A 26,432-nucleotide genomic window follows, 5' to 3' on the forward strand; every position below is an offset into this window, starting at 1 on the left:
GGTCATGGGAAGGGAGACGGGAAGTAGGTCCTCGGAACTGATGTTGACCTATGGTATATGGGTATATGGACTTGAGAGGGTGTGTCTGGGTCAGCTGGGGGTGAGCTCAGAGGAGTGGGAGGTAGAGAGCTACATTTCCTGAAACCAGGTTCAGACTGGGTGTGGAGATGGTTCTGCCCTGGCTACCAGCTCTTGAGTAACAGCCGGGAGTTCTGGGGAAGAGGATGAAAGAGACTGATGGGGTGCTGGGTCCCCATGTGTGTCTAAGGTGGCAGCCTTATGAGGACTGACCATGAGGTTTCTATGGCTAACTGTGGTCCCAAGATGACCTAGCCATGGCCAGGACATAGACAGGGACAGAAGGAGTGGCTTCAAAAAGGGAGTTGCTGATGTTCACAAGAAGAACCCCGTGGGTGTGCTCCAAGCTGCTCATTTCCCTCTGGGAATGGAGGGAGGATTCTGCAACAGGCAAGGAGGTAAGAGGAAGTGAATCTCTGCCCAGAGCAGGGTAGTTCCCAAAATAGCTGGCCAGAGCTGGTACCAGGGAGGCCCCAAATGGGCTTCTGAATTGTATTTCCTGGTGCAGTGGTTAAGATATCTTTGTCACAGTCCTTCTGTCTGTGCCAAACTCTGGAGAGTTGGTTTGAGACTTGATGAACTGACCCAAAGCAGAGACGTGAAAGGAAGGGATGTGGGCCAATTGTGAACGGGGTCAGCCTTGTTTTTCATGTCCCTAGCTTCTGGCTGGGCATATGTGAGGCAGGAAACCTGCCAGGGGTTTGGTGGAGGGCATCACTAGAGGGTAGTGAGATTGAGATTCAAACCCCGTTGCTGGGGCCTGCACAGAATATATACAGTTTGGAGAGGTGGGGCTGAGCAGAAAGACAAGGCCTGAGCTTTCTGGAGACTGGTGGGGGTCAAACGCAGAAGAGTGACTTCCACATACCGCCCCTCACTGGCCTCCAAGGGGTCATGTTTACTGGGGGGGGTCGCCCAGCTGGAGAATTTGTTCATATGGTACCACTTTAGCCCTTAAGCCTGAGCTGCCAGCCCTGGCCCTGGGCCCTTGTCCCAGTACATTTTCAAAGGCAGAAAGGGAGGTAATATAATGAATGAGAACGCCTACATGTTTTTAAACAGATTTCTGAGACTGACACATTTAATCTGTACCACAGTCTTGTAAAATTGATGACGTCTGCATCTCATTTTCCTGATGAAGAGACAGAAGCTCGTTAAAAAAAATAAATTCATTATTAAAACACTAATTGGGGCAGGAGTTAGCTTACCTAGCATGCACAAAGCCTTAGGTTCTCTCAGTTCGATTCCCTGCATAAACACTGTGGAAACACTGGAGCTTGGAAGGTGAAAGCAAGATGAGCAGAAGTTCAAGGTTACCCTCAGCTACACATTAAGTTCCAGGACAGCCTGGCAACATGAAATCTGCCCTTCTCCCCCAAATGAAAGAAAAACCAAACAGCAACAAAATTATAATTGGTAAAATATAAATCCTGGGAAGAAAATCAGAATACTGCCTAGTGAGACCCCAAAAAGCTTGTTCATATATTTCAGAGATTTAGCCTAAGTTCCCCAGCAGCCAGGCCAAAACATGGTCGATTTTGAGATGTATTCTGTGTTTATGTCCCTAAGAGAAGGGAACTTTTTCTCTATGGTTGAACAAGTTGTTCTTGTGGACCCGGGAAGTTTCAAGGCTAAAAGCATCCGAGGAGGACCGAAGAAAGTCCAGGAGGGCGCAGCGGTGGTTGACTTCCAGGACAGCAAGTCAGTCATTAGAGCCATTCAGGGACAAGTAGACTATCCGGCTCTGAGGATCACGCAGGGCTGCTCCGCCTCTCTGTACCCTTCTCAGCAGGCGACTGTGAGGTCACAATTCTCAAGGGAGTAGAGGCCACAAAAGTTTTGGGGCAGGGCTGCAGCACCCTGGGCGGGACCATGAGTGGGGCCTATGCAAATAAGAACAATCTGGTTGAGTACAGTAAACTTCACATCCGGGGCGGGGTCTGTATAATCCGGGTGTCAAACGTAGCTGGTTGAGCATGCGCGTTATCAGCTCTGGCTTGACGGATGGGGCGGGCGTGCTTAGTCCAAAAGAAGCGATAGTAAAATTGGGCATGCGTAGTCGTAGGCCAGTGCCTCTGTAGTTTGGGTGGAGCCTATTAGTACTGGGGCGGGCCTGCGAGAAGATTGACAAGAGTTGGAGCCGCTAGAGGGTGGGCGGGGCCGGAGGGGCGGGACCTCGGGTGGCCCGAGGTGGCCCGGTTGCTGGGTGAGTAGCAGCGCAGTCCGATTCATCCCAGCCCGGGGATGGCGTCTCCACGGGAATTGACCCAGAATCCCCTGAAGAAGATCTGGATGCCGTACAGCAATGGCAGGCCCGCTCTGCACGCCAGCCAGCGTGGTGGTAAGACCGGGGTCCTCAAGGAGAGAGGGGAGGTGAACCCGGATGGGTGGGTAGATGGCCTAGACGAGGGTCTCCAGTGGAAAGGCAGGAGACTGGTAGAGAAGCAGGCACCGGTGAGGCTATTGTAACTGGTGGGCGGAGTTGGAGACAGGTGAGAGGCTGGGAACAGGTGAGCGGGAGTGACCATGATACCATGACAGTGGCCCGCAGAAGTGTGGTAAAGCAGGAGTGGGGACAGATGTGAGGGGACATCTCAGTCTGTTGGAGACTGGGTCTGATCCAGTGGATAGGCACCAACCCGAGCTGTTTCCAGTGCCTGCATATAGAAGGGGACTTCGTTTGTGGCCGTGGCTCTTTCCTCTCTCCTGGCTACATAGTGGGCTAGCGGGAAGTCTGGCTGGAAACTGAGTTGTGTAGCTCCAGACAGGGCAGTTGGCCTCTTTGAGCTGAGAGCTTTTGAAAGCCTAGCCATGGGCCAGTAGTCCTCAGGTACCCCTTGGTTTTAAAGCCAAAGTTTTAGAGGAACTTCAGGGGAGTACAGTTGTCAGGATTTAGACAGTGGGAACAGCACACCATATGGACCTATCTCTGTGCCCCTGAATGTGGAAGCACCCACTTGAGGTCACTGGTAAATAACTGCACAGGAGAGTCAAACATCAAAGAATTATGCTGTAATTTGTGAATTGCGAAGTGACTTACCTCTTCTGGGATCCTGAGTGTTTTCATCTACTTCCTTGGTTTTCCTGTTTGTTCTTGAATGACGAGTCTGTAATTTTTTTATTGACAAGGAAAAGAAAAAAATTGTTTTATAAGTAACTCAAATATTGTAATGAATTTGCAGCTTGGCAAAGACCTCAGAGAACATCTCGTACAACTGGTGGCGCAGATATGGAAATGGAGATCAGGCTGTTGTGTGATGTGCCAGGGTCTCTGTGCATTCCTGAAGGCTGCTGTGTGTGATAAGGGAGGGGAGGGTCCTCTAGGCTTCTGTGGCCAAGGCCAGCCTGAGGCCACCACTTTGACCATTACCATAATGAGAGGGGTTGGGAGTGGGGAAGGTGTGTGTTATATGATCATGACTTGGGTCCTGTTAGAATGGCAGTAGTTCATAAGCAGACTGTGTTCCTGTGGGTGGTGGCTTTGACCACAATATGGGTACTGGTAGAGCCGTAGCTGTGCAGACAGACACATTCTGAGTCCTCAGGGGCTGTGGATTTAGCCTGGCCAGGTTCCAAAAGGAAGAATTAAGGCAGAAGTTCCTTGCCAGTCTATTAGGACAGCCGACCAGACCAGGGGGTGGCTGCCCCCGTTACAGAAGGAAGGAGCAGGGACCTGGACTTTGGGGACAGTAATGCTCAAGCCACATCCTGGGACCTGCTGTGTGATCTTGGACAAGGAGCCAACCCTTAGCTCTCAGCCTAGGATGAGACCGTTGTCATTTTTGCCTCTAACAAGTAAATACTTGAAAATTGGAAGCAAGCTGGGTGTGGTGGTGCAAACCTTTGATCCCAGCACTCAGGAGGCAGAGGCAGGAGGATCTCTTTGAGTTTGAAGCAACTCAAAGTACATAGTGCGTTCCAGGGTGGTGAGGGCTTTGTAGAGTGACCCTGTCTCAAAAATAAACAAACAAAACAAAACACAAACAGAGGAAAGAAAGGAAAGTAGATCTCACCACCACCAATCTCCTTTTTGCCTTTTACTACATCAGAGTCGGGGACTGAGGTGTCAGCCTGAGCCAGACCCTTCTGTCTGCTCCTGAGGCCAGGTCTGTACATCTTTCCCTAAGTTCTAAGTATAGGATTGAAATGTGGCTCTTGTATCACGTGGTTGTGGCATGTGTCTTTCATCCCAGGGAGACAGAGGAGGCATATGGATCTCTTGAGTTCAAGGCCAGCCTGACAATGAGTTCCAGAACAGCCAAGGCTACATACACTTTTCTGGACAGGAGGTGACATGGTCAAAGATGAAGCTTGCAGATGTGTGCCCTAGCCAGGGATCCCAGAGGTCACAGCACACCCAGTCAGCCTCTCTGTATGCACCTGTGCAGCATTTTACCCTTTGCACAGTGACCTGGGGCCAGGTTGGAAGACTGCCAGGACAGTAAAGTCCCTAGGACAAGGAAGGATAGATGACCTGACCAAGACCCTTCCGAGGAAGAAACTGCCTGCTTCTAGTTGGGGCTGGTGGTGGGTTTTCTCTGCTGTCCCCAGCCACTCGGGGTCCCCAGCTCCTCGGGGTGTTGGTGTTGGTGCCAACTGACAAAGGCACGTTCTCCAGCCTCGAAAACCATAAGCAGTTGATAAAATTTGATACATTTATAAAACCCAGAGCGACGCCGACGTGTCTGGAAGCTACTAGTCTTCCTTACCATTAGCATCCCAGCTTAGACCTTTAGGAGCTCTAAGGAGATGGGACAGGGCATGAGGGACCCCAGTACCGTGGCAGGTAGGATATTATGTTTTGTTTTTGAGGATGTAGTAGACTGGGCTAGTGTTGACCTTGTGGATGGTTCTCTTGCCTCTGTCTGTCTGCTTGCCTGCCTGTCCGTCTGTCTGTCTTTCTTTGTTTCTTTCTTTTTAAGTTTCCTAGGCTTTATTTACTTATTTTATGCGTTTGAGTATTTTGCTTTCATGTAGGTCTGTGAACTGTGTGTGTGCCTAATGTCCGTAGAGGTCAGAAGGCAGCACCAGATCCCCTGGAACTAGAGTTCTGGACCCTTGTGCTCCTCTGTGGGTGCTGGGAACCAAACCCTGGTCCTCTGCAAGAGCAAGAGCTTTGTTGTTGAAAGACAGGGTTTCTCTGTGTAGCCCTGGCTGGCCTGGAACTCTCTCTGTAGACCAGGCTGGCCTCGAATTCACAGAGATCCGCCTGCCTCTGCCCCCAGAGTGCTGGGATTAAAGAGACACGTGCCTCAACACCAGGCTAAGAAGAAGGGGCTTTAACTACTGAGCTATCTCTGCAGCCCCGGGTCTTGTTTTCTGATGGCTTCTTTTAGTGACAAGATGACTTGAGATGTGACAGGATTTGTGTGTATGCACAGGGCACCTGGAGAGTCAACTTCTGTCCCCTGAGTGGGACTGTCATGTGATGTTGCTTCATTTTGAAGAGTTCTTCCTTCCTCAGTGTGGTCAAGATGCCGGGAACAGGTATAGTCGATTCAGGCGTCTACCTGGAATTCACTCCAGGGACTGGGGCTGTGCCTTTGGCAGAAGTGCCTGGAAGTAGGTGGGCAGGTATAAGCTCTCCATTGCCACAGATGTCTCAGGCCTCTGGGCTCCGAGGCTCTGTGGCCTTCCGTAAATATATGGAAAAAGTAAGCAGAGAGGGCTGAGCTGACAGGAAGTCTTCTGACATCCTTCTTTCTGTGTGTGGTGTTATGTGCTCTGCATCCTGGCTACCAGATGTTGGAGTCCTTCTGGGCCCAGGGCTAGCGTCTGACTGCAGACCCCACCTTTTCTCACTCTTCTCAAGGTCTGCAGTGTCCCCCCCCCCCCCCCGGTTCTGCCCTGTGTATAATAATTTCTTCCCTCAAGGGCCTATCTCCACATCTTGCTGTTGTAGGCAGGGCTGCCACGAATGCTCCTGACCTTTGCTTTGCTTTGTTTCTTTGCTGGGAAGCTTATCTTAAGAAGCAGAGGCGATCACCAATTTATTGCCTTGTTTTGTGCCCAGATCCAATCTGCTGCCCTGACTGTCCACCTTGTGGTTGATGGGAGAGGGGAACAGGGGCACTGTCACCAGAGACTGTGGGAGGAGGCCCAGGTCTACTCTGGAAAAATAGATGTTGTGCTGTCTAGTTTTTATGTCAGCTTGACCCAAGGAGGGAGCCTCAACTGAGAAAATGCCTCTGGAAAATCAGGCTCCAGGCAAGCCTGTAGGGCATTTTGTTAATTAGTAATAGATGGGAGAGGGCTCAGCCCATTGTGGGTGGGGCTATCCCAGGGCTGGTGGTCCCAAGAAAGCAGGCTGAGCAAGCCATGATGAGCAAGCCAGTGAACAGCACCCTCCGTGGCCTCTGCATCAGCTCCTGCCTCCAGGTGCCTGCTATGTTTGAGTTCCTGTCCTGACTTCTTTCAGTGATGAACAGTGATATGGAAGCGTCAGCCAGATAAACTCTTTCCTCCCAAGTTGCTTTTAGTCACGGTGTTTCATCGCAGCAACAGAAACTCTAGGACAGGTGTGAAGATTAGATACAGTGCCTCGGTCGTGAAATTCTGAGTGCTGCCCCTGAGGGAGCAGTGGTGTGTGTGTGTGTGTGTGTGTGTATGTGTGTAGGTGTCCATCGGTAGAGACAGGCGGATGGATTGCCCCTGATATACTCTCTTTAAATTGCTTCAGCACTGCTGGTCAGCCTGGGCAGGAATTGTGCAAATAACAGACTCCAGAAGTCTCAGGCTGGGCCTGAGGAGGAGGCAGGGCCTTGCTTCACTCTGTTGGTTTCTTTTAACCTTAGCCAATACTGAGGTTATTCTGCAAGTGTCCTCCCTTTTGCTTCAGCCCACGTCTCCTTCCTGCCCCCCTGGGGCTCCGTGTCTGGGTCATGCACAGGAATGATGCCGCCCACATCCCTTGACCTGAGTGTTGATGGGGCTGAAGTTCGCTTGTGTCCATAGTCCAGGATGCTGCTGGAGCAAGGCGAAGGGCGCAGCTTCCCAGGAGAGCTCCAGCTTTTCCTTGGGGAAAGTGCTAAATCATGCTGTGAGGGCCAGACTCCGAGTGGCCAGAAGGTGCCAGACTCAAAACAGGGAAGCCTGCCTGATTGCTGACACCAGGTAGAGCTGTCCCTGAGCTCTGTGCTCTAGAGAGCCAGCTAAGGGGCTTCTTTATAGTCTGGCAAAGGAGGACAACTAAGTGGACAGAGGAGAGGCAGGGACAGCTCACCACATCTGCTTAGCAGTCTGTCCCCTATGGGCTTTTTGGTTTGGTTTGGTTTAATAGCCCTGGCTGTCCTGGAACTCACTCTGTAGACCAGGCTGACCTCAAACTCAGAAAGATCTTCCTGCTTCTGTCTCCCAAGTGCTGTGTGATTAAGGGAATGAGCCACCACCGCCCAACCGTCTCCTCTGGTTTTACTGTCCCTGGTCCTATGGGTGATGAAAAAGAAGGCTCCTGTGACTAGGATGGGGTCACATTTGGTCACTTTAGAAGCTGAGTTGAGTCACAAGCTCTCCTGCTGCTTGGTCATCAGTCCCAGGCAGCTGAAGCGCAGGGACACTGTGGACAGGTCTTTCCCTGCCTCCAGCCTTGGCAACTTGTCTGGTTGACACCCCGACTTAGTAGCATGCGAAATGGAGATGAGCAGACTATGGAGAGGACTGTCATTGTTGGGCCTCTGCCTCAGTCCCATGTGACCCTCACCTTGATGCACTTCTTGTCTCCCCGCATCCTAGTTACTGCGCATCGGTGCTGGGCCAGGGCCATGGGTGGCTCGGGCACTGCAGGGATACTGTGGTTAAATCCTTCCCTGGGGGGTGCAAACAAACTCTACCCCTCCTCCTAAGGTCCCAGTGGCCTTCGGAGGCACAGCTCCACAAGTTCAGTCTAAGCCGATGAGTTGACTGGACCTCCTTACAGAACGTAGGTGAGGGGTTCTTATATACAGCAGGTGGTAGGGTGTAGCCGGATACTCCGGTGAGGGTCTCCCAACCCTGCTCACACTTCCACGAGGGGATATAAACAACAAAGCTAGGCACAGCTGGCGGTTGCTTGGCTTGGTGGACAGTCACTAATAACCGCTACTCCAAGGAATCAGTCTAGAGTTGTAGTCATTAGTGAGGTGACCAAATAGGGGGTGAAAATGCCCCAGGTTCGTGTGCAGGTGCTCTTGGAAAAGGACAGGTTGAAGGGAGACCTTTTCTTTTCTTTCTGTTTTTTGTTTTTTGAGACAGGGTTTCTCTGTGATAGCCCTGGCTGTCTTGGAACTCACTCTGTAGATCAGTCTGGCCTCGAACTCAAAAATCCCCCTGCCTCTGCCTCCCAAGTGCTGGGATTAAAGGCGTGTGCTACCACTGCTTGGCTTGAAGGAGGAGACCAGGAGACCACGGTGGAACTGGCACATTATTAAATGAGGTAGATGGAGATTAGGGTATGGATTCCTGTGTGAGAGGGGCAGGCTTTGTCCTTTGGGCAATGGACAGCTCAGTGTCCAATTGCTTGCCTGTGCCTTGTATACATACCGGTATGTGCTTTGTGGTAGAGCAGCCGGTGAGGTTCCAGAGCCCATACAGTCTTGGGAACAGAGCAAATGTTAGCCTAAGACTGGCTCTGGGGGTTCTTAGGGGGCTGTCTGATGCCAGGAAGCCAGGGATGTACAGCTGGTACCAATCCTGTGCCCAGAGGGAGACTTAGTGATCCAACAGCCTGTGGCCATGTGCCTGAAACTAGCTGCTCTCCTTGTCACTGTGACAACATACCTTAAGGAAGGAAATGTTTTTTCTGGCTCACAGTCAAGGGGACGGACCATCATGGCAAGGAAGTTGTGCGGCAGAAGCTTGAGGTGGCTGGCTGCATGGCAGCCACGGCGAGGAAGCAGAGAGATGGATGAACGCTGTTGTTCATCTTTCTTTGGTTTTTGTTTGCTTTCAGTCCAGGCCCCCTGCCCACATGCTGGCTGCCCACTTTAAGACAGGTTTTCCCTACCTCTGCTAACCTACTAGAAACTCCCTCATAGACAAGCCCAGACGCTTGTTTCCATGGTGACTGTAAATCCCACCAAGGTGACAATCCACATTAACTATCACAGTGCTGCTTGCTTTCCAGTCTGCATGACTAACTGTCCGACACTCATCGTCATGGTGGGCCTGCCAGCCCGGGGCAAGACCTACATTTCTAAGAAGCTGACACGGTACCTCAACTGGATTGGCGTGCCTACTCGGGGTGAGGCTCCAAGGGGATCATGGGAGGACTGTGGAGGCAGGGAAAGAGAGAAGCCAGCCTGGGTGGTGGTCAGGGCCCAGGGAAGAGTCCTGGGCAGGGGTTGGTAGGGTTCCTGACCTGTCTCTCCTCCCCCCCAGAATTCAACGTCGGTCAGTATCGCCGGGACATAGTCAAGACGTACAAATCTTTTGAGTTTTTCCTCCCAGACAATGAAGAAGGCCTGAAAATCAGGAAGTAAGTGTGGTGAGGGTGGGGGAGGAGTGAGGATGGGGCATTGCCCTAGAGAAGGCTTGGTTAAGTTACAACCCATTTGCTAAGAAGTTCTCCTCTCTCAAACTCTGAATGCTCCTGAGCTGCAGTTACTCAGTGCAGTGACTGCCTGCTGGGGCTGGCTCGGTGCCGGGGCTGGCTCGATGCTGTGTGACAGGGCCTGGAACCTCAGAGACGAGTCCTGCTGCCGTCTCTGGAATGCTAGGATTAAAGTGTGTGCCACCATGCCCAGCTGTAGGTCTGGCTTCTTAACCTCTCAGGTCGTAGAGAGTTTGGCATATAATGGGTTTAGGGAGAAGTTGTGTGTAGCCTCCTGATGGCTGTCCCTTCCCTGCCCCAGTGTTAAGGACCTTTGGTAAGGACATTCTATGGGAAGGAAGGGGCTTCAGGGAGAGGTGAGGCTTACCCAGGACGTGTCTGGGACCATCGCATGACATGGACGTCCTGTTTGTCTACTCCAGGCTACCCTAGAAGATTCATATTATTATTTCTTTTCTGTCCCAAGATGGGCACTCTCACGAGTACTGGAGTATGTTTGTCCCGTGCTTGGCATGTTCTTGGCATGTGCTTGGCATGTTCTTGGCATGTTCTTGGCATGTGCCAGCCAGGCCTTGGGTTTAGTCTAACATGGTTTGGATGCTGTGGAATGAGTAGTTGACACTCACGATCTCTGTGAGGCTTAATGTTTTTTTTTTTTTTTTTTTTTTTTTTTAAAGATTTATTTATTTATTATATGTAAGTACACTGTAGCTGTCTTCAGACACTCCAGAAGAGGGCGCCAGATCTCGTTACGGATGGTTGTGAGCCACCATGTGGTTGCTGGGATTTGAACTCTGGACCTTCGGAAGAGCAGTCGGGTGCTCTTACCCACTGAGCCATCTCACCAGCCCTTAATGTTTTGAAGAGTGACGACATGTCATTATTGGAAGGGCTGGTGGGATGCTCGTAGAGTTGTGTCCTGCCGGGCATGGCTGCACACACCTTTCATCCCATCACTTGGGAGACAGATGCAGACAGATCTCTCTGAGTTCAGGGACAGCCTGGTCTGTAGAGTGAGTTCCAGATAGCCAGGGCTACATAGTGAGACCCGTCTCTAAATAACAACAGAAATAAGCCTTGTTCTATCTTCATGCCTGCTGCTGTGGGAAGACACTAGACAAAAGCATAAGAGAAAGCGTAGGGGAGAAAAGTGGGTTTGGTTTACCAGTCCAGACTGCAGTTCACCGAGAGAGGTCAAGGCAGGACTCCAAAGCAGCTGGTCACACCCACAGCTCAAAACAGAGAGGTGTTAAGTGTGTGCATGCCTGCCTGCCCAGCTTGCTCTTCACTCTTAAATTCAGGTCACCATAGGGTGTCACCCACATGGTCAAGGCATGTTTTCCCACTTCAGTTAACCTAATTATAAAAAAAAAAAAAAAAAAAAAAAAAAGAAAAGAAAAGAAAAGAAATCAAGGGCTGGAGAGATGACTCAGTGGCTAAGAACACTGCTCTACCACAGGACCTGGGTTCAATTCCCAGCACCCACATGGCAGCTCATAACTGTCTGTAACTCCAGTTCTAGGGGACCTGAAACCCTCACACAGACTTAAAATGCAAACAAAAAAATAAATAAAAATAAATATTTTTTAAAAATCCCTCATAGACATGCCCACAGGCCCACCTGATGCGGACAGTTTGTCATGGAGAGTTTTTCAGCTCGACAGCCACTAACCACCACAATCCCCTTGTCAGCTGTGGTGGCAGACTTGCCTCTGCATCTTGGTAGGACAGTAGTAGCGACTTTCTCAAATCAGGTCCAGCCTCGCAGTTCTGACCTGGAGCTGCCACCAGGGCACTAGGCTACTACCTATTCTCCCTATGGCCACCAGGGGGCAGGAGCACCCCACTGTGTACTTAAACTTCCTCTGTACTTGCATCATAGGGGTGAGACAGGGAAATCACCCAGAAGGGGTCTGACATTTAGGTAAGACTGGAGGCTAGGAGATGTATTGATGTTTGGATCTACTGCATGCTTGGTGGCTGTTATCCATTGTCCCCATTTTATAGGCAAGGAAACTGAAGCTCACAGAGTCCAGGAGTCTCATACACTTCTGTACAGGTTACTTCACATTTGAAGTAACTGTTGAGTTTGGAGGTCCGTGCCTACAGTGCCAGCACTTAGGAGGTGAAGGCAGGAGGGTCAGGTTTAAGGTTAGCAATCCATTACATACTTCAAGGCCAGCTTGGGCAGCATGAGGCCATGTCTGAAAAGACCCAAAACCAATCAGTTAAACAAAACAGCAACAACAACAAAAACCTCCCATCATCCACTCACCTAAATATCTCATGGCTAATAGGTCAACATCTCAGGTGCAAAATCTAAAGCATTGCCAAGGCGTAGGCCCTATTTGCTCAGTGGTGGTGCCTTCCCAGATGTGGATCTGAGCTTAGGAAGGGATAGCATTGTTTGGGGCCATTCAGTCTGAATTGTGGTGTCGGTATCCCCAGCTGCCAGCAGTTTCCCTGGGGCTCCTGAAGGGCCAGCATCTGGGGAGTAATTCAGATGAGAAACCCAGACAGAGGTGGGAGGAACTAGCCCGAGGTCACCTGCAGGGACACAGGAGCCTCTGGCAGAGGATGGACAGACAGTCCTGTTGTTTTTGTTCTACACTTAAAGCCTGAATCTAGCCACTGGGCCACAGGGCCAATTTCCACGGAGCATCCCAGTTTTTCTTCTAAGGAATTGGAAAAATAAAAGGACCAGAAGTAGTTTTTTATTTTGTTCTGTTTTTTTCTTTTTTGTTGTTTGCAGTACCAGGGCCTTTTTGATAGATTGGCTTCACCTTCAGCCCAGGCAGAAGGAATTTTTGTTCTGTTTTGTTTTGAGATCGATGCCACAATGGAGCTCAGGCTGGTCTTGAACTTACTACATAGCCATGAATGACTTTGAACTTCTGATTCTCTTGTCTCCACCTTTAGGCCCTGGGATTCCTCCTCCACAGTAGATCCATAGTCAGAACAGCTGCCAAGCTTAGCCCAGAACACACTGACCTACAGGCCGGTAGGAAAATGGGCCAGCAGTGCTCGTTTTCTAGACGCAGAATTCAGACATTTTGGCAAAACACTTTTTTAAAAAATGTTTTTTATCCTTTATTTTATATGTGTGAGTGTTGTGACTTCATGTGCACTACATACATGCCTTCATGTGCACTACATACATGCCTTCATGTGCACTACATACATGCCTTCATGTGCACTACATACATGCCTTCATGTGCACTACATACATGCCTTCATGTGCACTACATACATGCCTTCATGTGCACTACATACATGCCTTCATGTGCACTACATACATGCCTTCATGTGCACTACATACATGCCTTCATGTGCACTACATACATGCCTTCATGTGCACTACATACATGCCTTCATGTGCACTACATACATGCCTTCATGTGCACTACATACATGCCTTCATGTGCACTACATACATGCCTTCATGTGCACTACATACATGCCTTCATGTGCACTACATACATGCCTTCATGTGCACTACACACATGCCTTCATGTGCACTACATACATGCCTTCATGTGCACTACATACATGCCTTCATGTGCACTACACACATGCCTTCATGTGCACTACATACATGCCTTCATGTGCACTACATACATGCCTTCATGTGCACTACATACATGCCTTCATGTGCACTACATACATGCCTTCATGTGCACTACATACATGCCTGGTGTCCTCTGGGGTCAGAAGACTGCTGGATTCCCTCAGCTGGAGTTCTGGTGCTTGTGAGCTGCCATGTGGGTGCTGGAATTGAACCTGGGTCCTCTGAGAGAGCATCCAGTGCTCTTAACCACTAAGCCATCACTCTAGCCCCTTAAAAACATTTTTTTTTAAAGATTAAATTTTTCTTTCATTTTATAATTTTTGTGTTTTTCTGCCATGTGTGTATCTGCCTGCCATGCCCTCAAAAACCAGAAGAGGGAGCCAGAGTCCACAGAATTGGATGTGGGTGCTGGGTTTTGAACTTTGTTCTCTGGAACATTAGCCAGTATTCTGAGCCATTGAGCCATTTCTCTGTCTCCTTAAGATTTGCTTTAATATCTGTCCGTCTGTCCATCTGTCTGTCTGTCTGTCTGTCTGTCTATTTTTTTATTTCAAGATAGGATTTCTCTGTGTAACAACCATGGCTATACTTTGTAGACCAATTCACAAAGATCCACCTTCCTCCTCTTCCCAAGTGCAGGGATTTATGGCGTGTGCCGCCACCACTCCCTGGCTTTCTTTTAACTTTTAAATATCTTTGTGTGTGTGTGTGTGTGTGTGTGTGTGTGTGCGCATGCCATATACATACAAGTACTACAGAGATCTCTGGCATTAGAGTTGCTTAGTTTTGCACTGTCTGATGGGCGCTGGGGACTGAACTCATGTCCTCTAAAAGCTCCACAGTTGCCATGAACCACTGAGCCGTCTCTACAGCTCCCAGAGGAAAGCTCTTTGCAGCTTTAATGGAAAACCCTACAGAGCACAGAGGATCACCAGGAGGCACGAGGGCACAGCTACCTAGTGACCTGGACCTGGCTCCACAATGACATCTATGCAGTATAGTCCTTTGACACTGACACGTGGGGGTGGGGGTGGGGTGCATGCACATCCTGAGATCACAGAAGGGAGATCTAGCACTGGTCTATGACAGTAAGTGAGGCGCAGGTGGGAGGGCTTGCCTGGAGTGGGCCATGCCCTGGGTTCCATTTCTAGCACTGCTTGTTTGAAAAGGGAGGATGTTGGGCTGTCAAGATGGCTCAGCAGCTAAGAGCACTGACTGCTCTTCCGAAGGTCCTGAGTTCAAATCCCAGCAACCACATGGTGGCTCACAACCACCCATGATGAGATCTGATGCCCTCTTCTGGTATATCAGAAGTCAGCTAATGATAATAAATGAATCTTTGGGCCAGAGCAAGGACTGAGCGAGTGGGACTGACCAGAGCGAGCAGAGGTTCTAAAAATTCAACCCCGACAACCACGTGAAGGCTCACAATCACCTCTACAGCTACCGTGTACTCACATACATTAAATAAATAAATAATAAAAGAAAAAGAGAGAAAAGAAAAGGGAGGATGTCATAGATAGAAAGCAAACATATAGCACGTGGGAGGCAGAGGCAGGTGGAGCTCTGTGAGTTCAAGGCTAGCTTGGTCTATATAGCGAGCTCTAGGCCACCCGGTGCTATAGAGTGAGACCTGCCTCAAGCAAAACAAAGTAAAGGTAGCTTTGTCTCTCCAGACCTTTAGGAGAAGTGGGCTGAGTGGGAATGGCCTCCACGTGGCAGTCATTTTATAGCAAGCGAGGCATCTGAGTGTATCATTGTACATGATCATCCGGGGTCAGAGCTGAACGGACACAGCGCTGTGCTAGAGGCAGAGAGGATGGCACCCTGTTCCCTTAGGGGGTGGTTTGTGGAGGTCTCTCTTCCAGGACACGTGCAGCCGTGTGTCCTTCATTGCTGCCCTCGCCCTCAGCACAGAGAATGTCTGATTGGAACGCATTTATCCCGGGGTCAGAGAAATGTCTCCAAGGTTAAGAGCATTTGCTGCTCTTACAGAGAACCTGGGTTCAAGTCCCAGCATCCACATAGTGGTTCATAGCCACCTGTAACTCGAGTTCTGGGGGATCCAACACCCCCATCTGATCTCTGAGGGCACCAGGCACGCGCGCGCGCGCACACACACACACACACACACACACACATACACACACACACACACAGTGTACATCCTGCAGGCAAAACACATATACACGAAATAAAATAAATAAACCAAACATAAATTAATTAATTCATAAAAGCACTTATCTTGGTAATCATAGACCACGCATGACATTTCAGAGTCATGAACATGGCAGAGTGACAGCGGGTCCCCGATAAGATAACAAAGGAAAGTATCGTTCAGAAAACCGACAGCCAGGGACACAGCAGATGAGAGCCACAAGCTGACAGATGAAAAAGGAGGAGACCCGAGGGCTGTCCCCTCCCCTGTCTGTCCCCTCCTCTGTCTCTGTGGTAGGGTTAAAGGTCCGATGCTAAGCTCACTCTGTTTTCTCTCCTGAAGGCAGTGTGCCTTAGCAGCCCTCAGTGATGTCCGGAAGTTCCTCAGTGAGGAGGGGGGACACGTGGCGGTAAGTGTGACACCCTAGAAAGTCAAGAGTGAGACTTAGGATTCCCCTCACCCCACGCCCAGTTCACCATTTGCTTATCAGGCACCTGGAAGGGAAGTGAGTGGGATGGGTGTGCCCCTGCACGCCTGAGGGTGCTAGCCAGGGAAGAAGCATGCAGAAGGAACTGTCTGGGCCCGCGTTTCCCCTGGACTTGAATCTACTTTTAATGCTGCAGTTCTTCCTTCTGGAAGTCAGCACCAGCAGTAGAATACCTCAGTGTTCCACACATATTAACTTCGGATTAGGGAGCCCTGCCCATATCGTTTACCATTCCAGACACCTGGGGAGGGAATTCTACCAGGATGCTGGGTGACCCATGCAGGCAGATGAAGTGTGGGACCAGGGAGAGCTGGGGTAACCGTGAGGAAGATCTCCCCTGGCCTGTGCATCTCATTCCTACCGCTTTCCCTTTGGAACCGTGCCTCCTGGAGCTCTCAGACCCCAGTTCCAACTTGTATCTACTACCTGTGGCACGGCCGTCACTGTCCTGTCCTGTAACCCAGGCCCCTTCTCTCTGCTTTGCTGTTCTCTCTGCTTGTGTTATTGAAGTGAATCCCACAGGACCCCTTTCTTCAGTTAAGAGGCTGGAGGTGTAGCTCAGTGCTGGCCTAGCAGGCGCGGAATCTGGGATTTGACCTCTAGCACGGAATAAACTGAGCATGGTTTTGCGTGCTTGTAGTTCCCGTTCTACGGAGGTAGAGGCAGGAGGATTGGAGCGTCCTTGGCTGTATAAGGAGCTGTAGGCCAGCCTGGGGTGCCTGCGAGCCCATGTCCACACCACAGAGGGGTGAGGCCTCGCCTAGCAGAAGTGTCCTGATGTTTGTTGTTGGGTCAGTTGGTTGGTTGATTTAAACAGCAACAACAACAAAACAAAAACAACAAAAAAAAACAACGGTTTTTCTGTTTCAATTTGGGTCTTCTGGCTTGACTACACATGCACGCACACACTCTAAATATAATGAAAATATATAAAAAAGAAAAAGCAGTATTGTTAGGTGTGGTATCACATACTTGTAATCTCAGCACTTGAGAAACATAGGCAGGGGGATTGCTGCCAGTCCGAGGCCAGACTGTCCTACACAGTAAGTTCAAAGCCACCTGGACTGCATAGTGAGATCCTGTCCCTCACAAAAGAGGTTTAGCTCACAGTTATGAGGCTGAAGGTTCTAGATTGGGCACTTCCCCACCCCCAAGCCTCTGTTAAGGATCTAAATAGCATTGTGACAGGAGCCACTGAGGGAAAGATCACACTGGAGATAGAAAACCACGGAGCTGGGTAGGCCAGACTTGCATCTCTCTTGGGAGAACTTGGACATGAACCTTAGGAGAAAAACCACATCCAAATCGCAGTACTGGGCATAGCTGGTTTTGCTAGATTTCTCTGGTCGCAGGTGAATCGGGCAGTTGCTGTGCGAGCACTGCTGAGCACATCTCTCTGTGAGAGTCTGCAGGAGCCAGGTCAGACTCTGGCCTGGGCAGCAGGCATCCTGGCAAGAAGCCCCCGGGCCCCGAGGATGCCTGGGCTGCAGCCCTGGGCCAGAGTCCTGAACTCACCCCAGTTTGGTCCTAGGTTTTTGATGCAACCAATACTACCCGAGAACGGAGAGCGATGATCTTTAACTTTGGAGAACAGAATGGCTACAAGGTGAGATCTTCTGGGCACCCTTTCTTAGCTGAGTTGTGTATCTGGACCCTCGGAGACTCCGTTTGCAGCCTCCCGGTGTTCGTGAGCACTGGGCATCGGGTGGCTGAGGGATTTGAGAGGGAGGTGCAGTTTCCCCTCCTCCTGGAATTTGCTTTCTAGGGCTCTAGTGGGAGAGCCCGGGACACAGTGACACCTCATTTAGCTACATGACACTCCAGCTTGGTCAGCATGGCCGCGGGTGCAGGGGGACACTCAGGGAGGAAATGCAAGTCACTAACCGTGCCTGTGGTCTTGTCCCTGCATCTTCTGTCCTTGCTGTAGACCTTCTTTGTTGAATCTATCTGTGTGGATCCTGAGGTTGTTGCTGCCAACATCGTGGTAAGCAGTACATCTGACTTCCTTGGGATGATAACGAAGGAGACAGGTGCGGTTTGACAGTGAGGTTCCCATCCCAGTTTGGGCTGGTTCTTGGCCTGACCTTCAGTGATCTTGAATTCTGTGGGACTGCGGAGGTGGATGAGCCTGGAGTCCTGAGGACCAGTTGTGTAGAGGGCTGTGTGCCTCATGGGCCTTCGTTCTTGCTCTTTTCCCATTCTTTGCTCTGTGCTCCCCTCCCCCACAGCCCTGGCCAGCAGAAGGGTGCCTCAGCCAGGGTGGGCTGGGTTTCTATTTAAGTGGGTTTGTTTCCCACTCCCAGGCTTAGTCTGCACTCCTCATTTATCTAGAATGGCTGTATGGGTTTGAAAGATAATTCAGGAGAAAGAGCCGTAGGCTTCTCACTGAGCCACACGGTGAAAGGCTAACAGGCCAGGAGCATTCCTGATGGGAGCAGGCTCTGGCCTCAGGCCCCCCCCCCCCAGCCCTGGCCTGGCTTCTGGTCCCACCTCCCTGCCCCCTGCCTAGCTGTGCTCTTGCTTTCTGGCTCTACCTGGATTCCAGCCCTGATGGCTTCTTGCTTTGTGCCTGACTCTGACAGCAAGTGAAGCTGGGCAGCCCTGACTATGTCAACCGGGACAGCGATGAAGCCACCGAAGACTTCATGAGGCGCATTGAATGCTATGAAAACTCATATGAGTCGCTGGATGAAGACCTGGACAGGTGGGTGAGAGAGCCCCATGGCCTGCAGCGGCACTGAGGGGGTCGGGGGAGTCCACTTGGCCATCTCGGTGTGATTCCCTGTGGTGGCTCCTTGTGGTGGTCACCTAAGGGTGATGGCCTCTCAGGGAGGGAAGCACTCCAGAAGGCTGGTGTGGTCTGACCACTTTTGTTTCTTTCCTTGGGGCAGAAGTTGTTGGCTAGAGGTGGCTTACAGAGCACTCATTAACTCCTGTCCCACAATAAAATTAAACCTAATTTCTATGCAGGAGGTCTTTCCAAAAGGTGTTTGCAAACACTTCATACATTTCTTTCATTCTGCTGTTGGGGAGTGGACAGGAGCTAGCCAGATCTGCCTATGAGCAGCAGTCGATGGCCACTACTTGTCAGGTCCATCTGCCTCCCTCTGGGACAGAATGGCAAGCAGGAGTGCTGAGTAGCCAAGGACCTTCACCTCCAAAGTGCGTGCCCAGCTGAGGGTCTTGTGGCTGGCTTCAGCAACATCTCCAGCCAACTGGCCAGATAATGAACGGTTTATTTAGGGTTTGGAACCCTGCTACGGTTACTGACTGTGCCATTGTGCTGCAAAAGAAACTGTAAATAGCCGGGCGTGGTGGCGCACGCCTTTAATCCCAGCACTCAGGAGGCAGAGGCAGGCGGATTTCTGAGGCCAGCCTGGTCTACAAAGTGAGCTCCAGGACAGCCAGGGCTACACAGAGAAACCCTGTCTCGAAAAGCAAAAAAAAAAAAAAAAAAAAAAGAAACTGTAAATAAATGGCCATGGGTGTGTTCCACTAAAACTTGATAGAAAACAGCCTGTGGGCGGCATTTGCATTGTTGGCAGTACTGTGCCTCTTGGCCTAAGTATAACCAGCAGCAGTGAATGAAGTAAATAGCACTGAGGCCATGGTAAAAATCTTAGTCACCATAAATTATAATTATAGAAAGACGTGGGAGCGTGCATTGCACAGTGTTAAGTGAAAGGCTGGATTATAAATATGTGTTTGGTGTTTATAATTACATAAGAATAGATAATGTATAATCATATATAATGTATAATATATGATCCAAGGACCACAGCAGCTGCTAGAGGGACGGTTTTGGGTACTCATAGAATGGTGGTGCCTGTGTTGACCATGGGTTGGCACACCTCCTCCCCTCTGCTGGGTTCTGCAGCCAGACTGGAGCTGAGTGGCCCTTAGGCCTGTCCCTGTATGGCCTTGTTATTCAACTCCCACCTCCCACCCCTGTCCCCCTGGCCTCCCCAGCATCAGCATCGCTTCTTGTCACTCTGCAGGGCTACTGCACGAGGGCCTCACCCTGAACAGCCCCAGTTAGACCTGTCAGCAAACGTTGCTCCCGGGGTTATTGGTAGAGTAAAGGTAATAAGGGTACAGACAGGGAGAACTTGTATGAGAACATCCGGGAACTCTCAGCTGCTTCACCCCACCCCACCCCACCCCTGTTCCCAGCACTGCTAAGTCACTGCCTGTCCCCAGCATGGCCAAGCCACAGCCCAATCCCAGCACTGTTAAGTCACAGCCCAGCTTCAGCACTTGCTAAGTCATCCCTCTCCACCGCTGCCAACATAAGGGTTCTCTAAGCAGAAGCATCGCCCAGGCGCAAAGTGGAGAGAGAGGCCAGCACTGTCCTCCTGTGCTTCTTAGCCACAGGATGCCTGAGGAGGAGGGGTGGCAGCTCCTTGGTATATACATGACCCTGACTGTGTGACTGGAGGAGAGGGTCTCTGGGGGAAAGAAAGCTGCCCAGGAAATTTGGGGAGTGCAGCGCTTGCCAGCGTCTGCCAGGTCAGCCTAGGAACAGCTGTCTCTGGTTCAGCTTACGGAGCACAGAGGGAGGCAGGAAGGGGTCTGGGAACATACTCATAGCAGTAAAATCATGACATGACTTCAACGACCACTGCTCTACCTGTCCCCTTTAGCACAATGAGTGTTGACCCTCCCCCTCCCCCCCCAGTGCATGTATGTGTGTCACTGAGGTGTGTCCCAGCTGCCTCACCCCCTGCCACTCTCACACCAGCTGACGGCCCTGTGTGTTGTGATCCCAGATCCAGTGGGCAGAGTTGCGGGCTTAACAGCTGGTTCCTGTGGCTGCCGGTGTGCTTCCAAGGGCCTGGCCACCCTCACAGGCTCTCTCTACCTTCTCTCTGGCAAGGGATCTGTCCTACATCAAGATCATGGACGTGGGGCAGAGCTATGTGGTGAACCGTGTTGCAGACCACATCCAGAGTCGCATCGTTTATTACCTCATGAACATCCATGTGACACCCCGCTCCATCTACCTCTGCCGGCATGGGGAGAGCGAGCTAAACCTCAAGGGCCGGATTGGTGGGGATCCTGGACTGTCCCCCCGGGGCCGGGAGGTCAGTGTGTGTGTGTGTGTGTGTGTGTGTGTGTGTGTGTGTGTGAGATGCACATGTGCATGCATCGGTGCATTGGTACCTTCAGGTAGAGGGATGGATATGTGAATATGTGTGTAGGGGCTGCTATAGCCAATGTGCAGTTGAGGCAGAGAGTCTTTATCTGGTGTAGAACATGGGGAAGGGGATGAGGCCCTGAGCAAACGCACACGAACATTGTCCTGGCAGAGGCCATTGCCCTTAGAGCAGCCCGAGCCCCAACTGAACAGCTATGGCCTTGACATGGTTCAGGGAGGTATCGAGGACTCATAGAAGAGGTCACATGGCCTTGGGGCAGTTGATCAACAAATCTGGGGTTGCTCTTGGGGTCTGGGGAGAAGGCACAGAACTTGGATGTGTGCACCATTGGGAAGATAGTGTGACTTTTTAAAAACTGAACCCATTTCCTGGGTTTGGGCCCTATGCTTGAGGCAGCCCAGGACCTGTGGGGCTGAGTGTACTGTAATGTGTTCCAGTTTTCCAAGCATCTGGCCCAGTTCATCAGTGACCAGAACATTAAGGATCTGAAGGTCTGGACGAGCCAGATGAAGAGGACGATCCAGACAGCCGAGGCGCTGAGCGTCCCTTACGAGCAGTGGAAGGTCCTCAATGAGATTGATGCGGTAACTACTGTCCCTTCCTCCCCTGTCTGCCTCCTAGGGCCAGGGAGATCTGCCTGCCCTAATTTGTGCTCAGTATGGTCTGGAGAATAATGTAGGGTAATCATACTTTTGAGCTTTTTTTTTTTTTTGGTTTTGTTTTTTTGTTTTTTGAGACAGGGTTTCTCTCAGCTCAGGTGAAGCTTCTTATGTGAAAGAATAAATATAGCAATCCAGGAGGGGTGGCGCACACCCTTAATCCCAGCACTCGGGAGGCAGAGGCAGGCGGATCTCTGAGTTTGAGGCCAGCCTGGTCCTACAGAGTGAGTTCCAGGACAGCCAGGGCTACACAGAGAAATCCTGTCTGGAAAAACAACACAAGAACAGGTAGAGAACACAAGAATATGACATCACCAGGTCAGGCATCCGGGACACCTGTGGGAACTGACTGGGGAAGTTGAGGCCGACAGCCAGCCAGAGCTGCCCATTGAGCTTTCTCTGTGAGTGAGCTTCCCACGGCCAGCCGGATGTTGGACTTTTCTTTCCCGCGGTGGACATTTTTTATACTGTTATGGGATCTGTTTAATTACAACGTAACTCAAGCACCAGGTCAGTGCAGGTGACAAAAGTTTATTGTAATTAAGGTGCTACTGATCAATTAGGGCTACAGAACAGACTCCAACAAGCCAGAATGTTACAGAATATTTAAGCTTGCAACCTCTATGCCAAGTTATTGCCAACCAGGGTAGGTTCCTGGGCCTGGGAACATGTACTTAGTTTAACCTGCCAGCAAGATGGAGACGTTGTCCTTGAGATGTCAGGACTCTGACAACTGTCTCCTTAACACAGAAGCTGTCCAGCCTACTAGAAAGTCCCTAGCTCTCCTACCGCCTGGAACCCTGAACTGTGGTTAAACGGAGTCTGAAAACCTATCAGCACGATTTAGAACAAGTTTCTCTTGCTTGCTCCCAAAATATCACAGGATTAACAACAGTGATTTCTTGGCCTCTCTTGGCTGGCGAGATGGTTAAGCCCTTCCAGAGTTCAGATCCTAGCTCACAACTACGGATAACTCTAGTTCCACCAAACTTGGCACTCTTCTGGCCTCTTCAGGCACCCATACACACCGCATACATTCACACACACACACACACACATAGAAATTTAAAAATTATTTTTTTAAACTACTCTTTAAGAAAGACCTGGGTTTGATTCCCATTCCCCATATGGAGACTCACGACCATCTGTGACTCCAGTGCTAGGAGATCTGACACCCTCTTCTGGCCTCTGTGGGCACCATACATGCATTTGGTTCACAGACATATATGCAGGTAAAATATCCATACACAACAGAAAGTAACATGAGTTAGAAATGGGTGACCTTCAAGCTATTCTCAAGGACACAGTGTTTTCATCCTGGGCCTCGGGTGCCGAGTAAGGGGCAGGCCACCCACAGACCATGGAGGACACTTGAAGACAGACTTGCTGAAAGGGGGGGGGGAGCCTGACTCCACAGCCAGCCGACCTTAAACCGCACGTGGCAATTTACCGGCCTGTTATGGTTTCTCTCACTGTTCCTTAGCCCTCACACTCTCCTCTCTTGCGTTTAAACTATCTAGGCTTTTCTTTTCCTTTCTTTTCTCTCCCTCTCTTTTTGACAGTACTGAAGACCAGACTACATGCTTATCAGGCAAGCTTGCTGCCAGCTGTGCTGTGTCCCTGGTCCCACAGGTACACTCTCTGGACCAACAAATTTTAATTTGATGCTATGACAAAAATTCTAATGTCCGATCTTTCATCAGCTAATTAATGTAAACATCTGTCCCTATTTTTCCTGTGGATCTATTTTCTTTTTATATTACATTCATATATGACATGTATGTCTGTTTACATACCAGTGTCATGTAGATGTAGTTAAAGAAGTTCTCACTTGTTATTAGTCATTGGATCTGTCTGTCTGTCTGTCTGTCTGTCTATTGATCAGTCATGTTTTGTTTTGGGAGCATAGCTCTCCCTCTGTGGTTCAGTCTAACTTGGAACTCATTATACACAGCTCCACTGTCCTTGGACTGTGGCCCTTTTCCTGTCTCAGCCTTCTGAGTGGCAGGATCTCGGGCATGGGCCATCACCCAGCTCCTTTCTTTCTTAGAATCTTATTTGTGGTCTTTTTCTTTGTGTCTCCTCAAATTGGATTATCGCCTTTTTATTGCTGACTAATAGGGGGCATTAATATATTCTGGATCCAGTGCATACCTGGTACCTTTTCAGCAAGCGTCGGCATGTCAGAGAATTGCTTTGCTTTTGTTGGGCAGCTAGTGATGGGTAACCTTTGGGTAGTCGTGGGCTCACTGTCTACTGAGTTGTTGATTGAAACAAGCTGGTTTTCAGTGCCAGAAGCAGAAGTCTTTAATGGATGCAAATCTCAGAATAATCACCCTACACAACATTGAACAATTTTGTTGGGTGATGTGAGGGTTGGGCTGTAGGAGAGAAACAGGCACTCACAGTGAGGTAATGAAAGCCGGAACCTCTGTCAGTGGGAGAGGAAGGGAAGGTGGATTTGTCCATTTCATTATCCATCCCCTTCCAGGAACTGGACCAGGTTTTGAGGACCAGGGCCCTGGTGGAGACACATGGATACAAAAGGATAGCAGTGTTCAGGATATCTCCATGTTTCCAGCCACTGGGCTGGGCCCTGGGCAGAGGAGATGAGTCACCTAAGGACAGGAACTGTGCCCACCTTGTTCACCACATGGTGGCTGCTCAGTAGACATGTGCTGAGTAAGAGGGGAAAGTCCTGATAAGTGTTCAGGAGTGGATGCCCAGATATGGCCTGATCTCTAAGGAGAAGGCAGAGCTTGGGCAGCCTGCACAGGTGAGGTTCTGGAGCTTGTTGAATGGATGCAGTGGCAGATGGGGAAGTGGGGCCAAAGTCCAAACCCTGGGGAGCCCCAGCATCAAAGGGTCCAGTGGGCGGCTTTAGATGTCCTCCGCTAAGGTGGAAGAGAAAGCTGGAAGTCAAGGCACAGAAGGAGGTTGTAGTCAGAGGGGCACAGTGGCTTCAAGGTAGGAACTGAGGCCAGGGTCCAAATTGACCATTGGGATGTCACCAATGGTCCAGGATGTCATCCACTGGCCCTGCGGGACCTTTATCTAGTAGTTTTTGGTTTATCTCTTGAAGTTTCTAAGGCCCTAGTCTTTGTAATGAGAATGACCTGGCCCTAGTTCCCAACCTTGGCCTAGTGTTTCTTGTATCTGCTCTGGCAGACACAGGATGGGTAGATAGGTGTCCTTGTTTTGTTAATTGAAAAGCCCTATCAGGCTTCTGTCCTCCAGGGTGGTGACAACGCTGGGCCGATCCCATCCCTGGCTGGTTTTTAAAGGTTATTATAGAGAATTTATCTATGACAGTAAAGAATATTATTCCAGGTGGTGGTGCATACCCTTAATCTTAGCACTCTGGAGACAGATGTAGGTGGATCCAGTAAGTTCCAAGCTAGCCTGGGCTATATAGGGAGACCCTCTGTAAAAATAAAAGCAGGGGTTGGAGAGATGGTTCATCAGTCAGGAGTACTGGCTGTTCTTCCAGAGGACCTGGGTTCAATTCCCAACACTCCTGTGGCAGCTCACAATTGTCTGTAACTCCAGTTCCAGGGGATCTGACATCCTCATATAGACATATATGTATAGGCAAAACATTGATGCACATAAAATAAATAAATGTGGTGTTGTGCATGCCCTTAATCCTAGCACCCAGGAGGCAGAGGTTCTAGGTAGCTAAAGCTATACTATGGGACCTATCCGAAAAATTAATTAATTAGAATTAAAAGATGAGAAAGCGAGGGTCATTAACTATCCGGTCCATGTTCACAGTGTACTAATTGTCTTATAAGTTGTTTCTTAGTTGTTTTGTTTAAATCAGAATAAAACCAGAAATTCTATTCTTTGCAGCAACTTGAATGAGCCTGGGGGACATAAGTGAGATAGGCGGGTACAGAGGACAAATGCTGCTGTCTCTCACCGGTGTGTGGGAAGGAGAGGGATGGAGAAAACCAGAGGCCGGGGTGGGGTGTCCTGAATCTGAACAGGCAAGGTGCACACGCCCGAGTTTTCTGATACTAGAATAGGAACTCAGTGGATTTTCCATCTTTTCTGAGATGAGGGCTGGTTAGAGCTCTGTATTCTTTTGCATTTTTAAGAGTTCTTACTTGCATTCATATGCACTAATGTGCCTGCGTGAGTGTCTGCCATCCGTGTGCTCGTACCTGTCCTTGGAGGCCAGAAGAAAGCCTTCCAAAGCACCCTCACACACTTAGTCCCTCCCACAGCACAGATTCATGACCTCCCTGCTGCTGTGCTTGGGTGTGGCTGGGCTCTCCGCCCAGTTTATCAGTGTGCAAATTACATGTCAGCCAAGAAGTCTGTCTCTTCTGAGGCTTGGGGTCTCCTTCGAACCCATGCTTGTTATCAGGGTTCGTCTCCTTATGGCTATGGGAGTAAGCCTACTGAGCTCGCTGCCACATCCCAGGACCTGAGCTCCTGCAGGCCACATATGCAGGCCACACATGTAGGCCACACATGCAGGCCACACATGCAGGCCAGTCGCAGTTCTTCAAAGTCAGTAAGAAAGAACCTCTGTCTCTTTATTTACTAAAATGGAAATTTACAATACAGTGTGACCTGGTGACAGCTTGTCACCTTTGCTGTGATCTGTTGGCTTAGAAACAGGCCCCCGATCCTGCCTGTAAGGACCTCAGGGAGAAGGCCTGAGGGACACCAGACAGACTGTGGGATTCTGCCATTAAGCTCTGACTATGCCTCTGTTCTCACTTTCTGTCCCTCTCTCCCTCCCCCAGTCAGGCACCATTTCCCTCACACCGTCCAGTTGTGTAGGCA

At 50.1% G+C, this 26,432-nt stretch overlaps 1 protein-coding gene across 2 annotated transcripts in view; it reads left to right on the top strand.

Moving 5' to 3' along the window:
- The first annotated feature begins 351 nt into the window (after positions 1-351).
- Pfkfb4 (6-phosphofructo-2-kinase/fructose-2,6-biphosphatase 4) overlaps positions 352-26,432 on the top strand; it is a 40,860-nt gene continuing 14,779 nt past the window's right edge. The window contains exons 1-9 of one of the 2 annotated variants that reach the window (XM_085828038.1): positions 352-476; positions 9,179-9,295; positions 9,433-9,529; positions 15,673-15,739; positions 17,349-17,423; positions 17,745-17,801; positions 18,400-18,521; positions 20,694-20,901; positions 21,414-21,560. In XM_085828038.1, the coding sequence (XP_085684164.1) occupies positions 446-476; positions 9,179-9,295; positions 9,433-9,529; positions 15,673-15,739; positions 17,349-17,423; positions 17,745-17,801; positions 18,400-18,521; positions 20,694-20,901; positions 21,414-21,560 (921 nt within the window). In that variant the 5' untranslated portion in view covers positions 352-445. Of the gene's footprint in view, positions 477-2,268; positions 2,420-9,178; positions 9,296-9,432; positions 9,530-15,672; positions 15,740-17,348; positions 17,424-17,744; positions 17,802-18,399; positions 18,522-20,693; positions 20,902-21,413; positions 21,561-26,432 lie in introns of those variants that run through there. The other variant, XM_021171356.3, reaches the window with a different exon arrangement.

The sequence above is a fragment of the Mus caroli genome, unplaced genomic scaffold (genome assembly GCF_978045245.1).
Source record: "Mus caroli unplaced genomic scaffold, Mus_caroli_1 scaffold_11, whole genome shotgun sequence".
NCBI classification, from domain to species: domain Eukaryota; kingdom Metazoa; phylum Chordata; class Mammalia; order Rodentia; family Muridae; genus Mus; species Mus caroli.